Source organism: Pavona decussata, unplaced genomic scaffold (assembly GCF_977016875.1).
Source record: "Pavona decussata unplaced genomic scaffold, jaPavDecu1.1 SCAFFOLD_69, whole genome shotgun sequence".
Lineage (NCBI taxonomy): Eukaryota > Metazoa > Cnidaria > Anthozoa > Scleractinia > Agariciidae > Pavona > Pavona decussata.
In genome coordinates, this window is record NW_028145488.1 from 927,628 (window position 1) to 932,901 (window position 5,274).

At 39.2% G+C, this 5,274-nt stretch overlaps 1 protein-coding gene across 1 annotated transcript; it reads right to left on the reverse strand.

Moving 5' to 3' along the window:
- Positions 1 to 1,321: 1,321 nt before the first annotated feature.
- Positions 1,322 to 4,903, reverse strand: LOC146477681 (DELTA-alicitoxin-Pse2b-like). The gene is made up of 2 exons (XM_085113028.1): positions 4,754 to 4,903; positions 1,322 to 3,260 (listed from the first exon to the last, which is right to left on the reverse strand). The coding sequence occupies exons 1-2, from the start codon at positions 4,847 to 4,849 to the stop codon at positions 1,659 to 1,661; spliced, it is 1,698 nt and encodes a 565-aa protein (XP_084969154.1). The 5' UTR covers positions 4,850 to 4,903; the 3' UTR covers positions 1,322 to 1,658.
- Between the last annotated feature and the right edge of the window lie 371 nt (positions 4,904 to 5,274).

A 5,274-nucleotide genomic window follows, 5' to 3' on the forward strand; every position in this document is an offset into this window, starting at 1 on the left:
ATAATGTAGGTCATTTCGATTCCCAGTGCATTCTACATGTCATCCAGTTTTCTCTCTAATTTGTCAAGAATACTTGACATTTTCTCTATCCCCTCGAGCGCTTTCGTACACATCTTCGTGTGCGTCGTCTGCGCTTCCATCGTTGTCTCCCTTATGGTCTTTGCCTTCTTTTTGGGAGGTGTTTCAGCCTCTGCTTCCGCCTCTTCTGATGAACTGGCCACAAAGTGGTTAAACTTTTCCTGGCGCCGTTCCACAGGAGTGCGCTTCTTTGCATATCTCATTTGCCTGTCCACAACCTTAGCTGCCATACCAAGTGTAATAGAAGTTTGTACCTTTTTAACAGAGCGCAGAATTACTTTGTTTCAGGGATTACTTTAGGAGGTTGCAAAAACAAACAGCTCTGATAATTAAATCAAAATAACAACCACGAAAGCAGTTGTTTAATCAATAGCTATTATGAGGCGGTGCGTGCATTTCACGTCTGTTATTGTTATTTGCATGTCCAACGTAAGTAGTTTGATATTTGCATACGCAACGTTTTTGTGCGGAACAACTCCAGTAAACTACAAAGGTTGTGCTTCACCAATGTCTTCATTTTAAATTCAAACTTGACGTAACAATTAGGTTTCTTTTGTGTTGAAGTTGGATGGAATTTGCTAAATTTTTCAACTGCCGAAATGGGGTTTCTTCTAACGGCCGAAGCATTTCCAATTTTCAAGCTTATCTAAATTTAACTAGTGCATTATGAAGAAGAGGGATGTGTTTATATTTTGTAAACATTTCATTAATGGAGGACATCGCGTTTCTTTTTTACGAGCGAGATGAAAATGGGTAGTTTTCAGTAAGTTTCGTGACCGAAAGGACGCTAATTTGCCGTATTTCAAACTTTGCCCGATTTCGAAAAAAATAACACGCTGATGAAACTTTAACGTTATTTTTGAAAATACTCCACTATAGAGATTATATGGGTAAAATATGAAGGAATTCGAAATTTCAGGACTGACGCCCGATTTTTGATAATTTCAGAAATCGGCTCTTAACGAAATTAGCATCTTACGCCTGACAAGAATCATCTCATAAACATCTCACCCATTTTACTCTCACTTATGTGTTAATACTTGGTCTGTAATTCTCTTTGGGAAAGCCAAACACTATGTGAATTTGACATCCGTTCCCCAATAGCAAAAATTCTAAAAACTAAGTTTGCCACGTAGTTATTTTCAAGACAGCATTTCCCGGTGATTGATGATAATCCAAAAAGGAACACGGTGGCTGGACATGTGTGAGGAGAGATTGAAGAAATCACTACTCAAACAAATGATTATTTTTTTGTTTTATCTTTAATGCCATCACAAGTCATCTGATTAACATACATAGTAAATAATGATCGATAATCACTTAGACTGAATTACTGAGCTTCGTGTTTGTCTTTATTACGTCGATATTTGTCATTGAATTCAGGTTGCTTTCATTTCTTGCCATGCAATACTTTCTAGGTTTAAAGTTCATCCAATTAATCAACTGAAGACTTAGTTTATTTTCTTGAAATAATAGTGGTAAGGATCAAGCAAGTTCATTGTGTGAATGGCTTACTCTTAAATCACGATGAAGTTAACCTCCTTCCGTTAACTTGTTCTCAGGGCCTTTCGCCAACACTTTTATTCATCCTTTTCTCCACCTGAGAATTCATCAACTTCTGGATCTTGACCTTGACCTGAATTGTCATCATCGCGGTAAGCGCCATGGCTAGCGCCTTTCTGCGGGGCGTCCCTGCTTGGCATCTTCCACGCCAGTTGCCGATTGTTGCGATTCTTGTTGTAGCACTTGCACCAAGATCCGGCCAAATACCAGCCGCAGCCATGCCATCCCCAATTTGAATTAGTGTTTGCGTATGCATGTTTTTTCTTTTCCCCGGTGTCTCGCGGTATATCTTCATAGCCAATGCAAGACTGCCCACGACAGGCGCACCATATTGGCTTGTAGTGACAGTCGTTGTTGCTGTGGCAACCCTCTGCAGCCAGAGTGCACTGATATTCTGGAGACTGCGCAGTTGAGGTACGGGTGTAGTCGAATTTCTGTAATGGAACTCCTCCACTTTCTTCATATTCACATCCATAATTCAAGTAGCCAAGGTAGTAGTACTGCAAATTCACAGCTCTAACATAATTATCTGATCCGATTGGAAAACGGCTTTGGAGGATATCCCATACCGCCCTGAAGGTATGTTCGACAGAAGCAGGAGTCTTACTTGCCTCATTCAAAAGTTTTTCAATCAGATCTTTAGTCCTCTCCTTGATGAACGCATTTCTGGTTTCTTTAGTGCCTCCTCTAACGATAAGTTTATCAATTGTGTTTATTTTAGATGACTTGGATATTTCGGTTTTGCTAACATTTGCACACGCCTGAACACCCAGTTTGCCAACTTCCGTTTGGCCCGATAGTGAAACGCAAGCCTTTACCTGAAAGTCTCTTTGACTGTATGCTTTATCGCTCTGCGCAAATGTGGTCTGTTTGATGCTTGCTCCTCGTTCAATGGACGTTATTGCATGGGAGCCAAATGTTTTCAAAAATATATCGTATGGCCTCCAAGCGTTTTTATACCAGGGCTCAGGTACGCGCAAGGGTAATGCTTCGAAGGTTTCGAGAGCGTGTCTGGTTAAGGTGGTCTTTGAGTCATCATCTAGGCAGTCTTTCTTTACCAGAGCCTTTTCTGTCAAAGCTCTCACGTTCAAGGATATACCACTTACTTTGTGTGACGACGACTTTTCACTTGATATGACACTCGTGAGCGTAGCGCCAAGGGTATATGAACCCTGCAGCGAGACGGACAAGCCTGTTGAGACCGCCAGTTTGGAGTAGAAGTCTCTGGTACTTGCGTAGTAATCATAGTAACTGCCCGTGTAAAATAGGTCTTGCTTGAGGAAGCACGATTTGGGGATTTTCTCAAACAAGCTTGACTCCTCTTGTCGGAAGTCACCTAGCAAGTCGGTGCCTCGAAGATTGATTACCTTCCCAAGTTCACCCATGCCGTCAACATCCTTTACTTCTTCAAACTTCACTTCATACCCCGGTCCTTTTCCATCCACCACTTCATACCCCGGTCCTTTTCCAATCTTCACTTCATACCCCGGTCCTCTTCCCTGCTTGTGTTTCCCACGATTTATCACAACCTGCGTTTTTGCTTCGCTGAATAAAGCTGTCAGGCAAATGATGAGGATAAATAATGTAGCCATGATGGATGATTTGTCAATTTCCTTGTCCTGTCGAATACAAGAAATATAAAAAAATTGAACCTTTGGGTTGACGTCCTCTTGTAAGTAATTAACTAATTAAATAAGAGAGATCAGTGAGTGTAATTCCATTTTATGAGTTAAAGTTTCGAGTTTAAAAAAGCCCTGTCGATGTACTAATTCCTTTTGGGTATTTAGTGCCGCTCTAGAAGTGGGGGGGGGGGGGGGGGGTAGTAAACGTTAAGTGCTAGGGTTACCCTACTCTAGCAAGAGGATTAAATAAAGCCCGGGTTCCAAGCATAATTTCACTGGTAGGGTTACCCTATCACTCAGTTCAACTATACTACAAAGTGCGAAGGGAGCAGAAGTGAAGAGGAATTGTAAAATTTTAAAATTGGCTCGTAGACTGTTCACCAGAAACTTCGTTTTCTGTGACTATATGTAGGTGGAAATAACAGTATTGAAGGCCGTGTCGTGTTCGTTCTGCCATTTTTAAACTTTTCAAAGGGTCTGAAAAAAGGTAAAAAGTCGTTCCGGGTAGACGAGTTATCCTTAGTTGTGCTTTCAACTGTAAAGCAGATAGGGGTACCCTGACGCTAGGGTAATCCTAGTGCTTACCTGGGATTACCATGTCTACCTCGTAAACACGTCGCGTGAAAAGAGACAAGAAATGTGCGAGTGCTATGGTAACCCTAGCGTAGGGTAACTCTCCCTCCTTCCAAACAGGCCTTTTACCAAAACGAGTTTTACACCAAGTTAAATAAAGTACCATTACTTCAGGTCATCACTTGAAGAGCTCGTACTGGTCGAACAAAGGAGTCAAACTAACTTTGGTTATTTAGTAGATTGCAATTGGTTTGATTCTAAATTGTTTAAAGTATGAATGCGTTATTAATGAAGCATCGATTTTGCCTAAAAACGTGATTTCACTTAGCTTTTATAGTCAATAATAAATTGTATTAATAAATCAGAATAGAATTAGACAAAGTAAAATAGTAAACAAAGAAAAACATTTGAAACGCACATTCCGATTTTCAAGAAAAATAAAAGTCATCACAAAGTATAATACTGGTTAGTGAAAAGGCAGACAATAAATGCGAGAAACCAATCATGACTGCTGCAGATTTGAATTTTGTCGTCCTTCGTTAAAAATACTTCATTAAATTTACTAAAAGTTTTTTTCGGAGGAAGCGACAAAAAAAATATTCAAATCAGTCAAATGTTCAGAAACATATCTTCATTATAGCATAGAATTAGTGATCGATAACATCTAATGTGTCCTATTGTCCTATTTTTTGTTACTTAAAAGTTGTAAAATTGCTATAAAAATATGAAGCGAATTTCTTTCTCTATATAGTGCTATCTGAAATACGGAATGACTTGCAAAACTTTCTTCGATAATCCTTGTTATTGCCTTAGACTAACTCAAATATACAACATATTTAAGAATTGTGGAACTATAAAACAAATTATTTGATAAAGTCTAAGTAGTATATTTGTAAAAGTGTAGACAAGACACTTACCTTCCACTCTGAAGAGATCCGATTAACTGAATGGTAAAAGTTTTGTCGTTTGCTTTCTTTATGCAGTCTGAAGAAGCTACGTGGCCAAAGTTTCATTAGGTAATGTTCTTGTGGAATGTTTCATCCATAAAAAAGGTCTTATGGGTGAATGGTGATGAATTCAAATTACAGCAGATGACACTTCTCGGTAACTCAAGCGTAGCAGGTTACCTCAAGTCAAGCTCATAACCCCCTTATCTTCTAGGTCACGCAGAACGGCCACCAGAGGGGTTAGGTCAAATGTGTCAGGTGTGTTTTCTTCTTAACAAGACTGGTGTGATAGATTTTTATTTTATTTTCGTTTGCATTATTACTTTTGTATTTGAAAAATCCACCTAGATTTGTCATTCCTGGCCTTTCTCTTTGCCGCGCTTACCGAAATGATACTCTTTTCACATACATAAAACGAAAAAAATTGGGTTTTTCTTGTGCTTTAAGAATTTGCTACCTTTGTAGTAGAACTATTTTAAAACTATCTTTGC

Coding starts and splice junctions, on each gene's coding strand:
- LOC146477681 (XM_085113028.1), bottom strand. CDS start 4,849: ATGAAACTTTGGCCACGTAGCTTCTTCAGACTGCATAAAGAAAGCAAA. Junction 3,261..4,753: donor GGATCTCTTCAGAGTGGAAG/GTAAGTGTCTTG, acceptor TGTATTCGACAG/GACAAGGAAATTGACAAATC.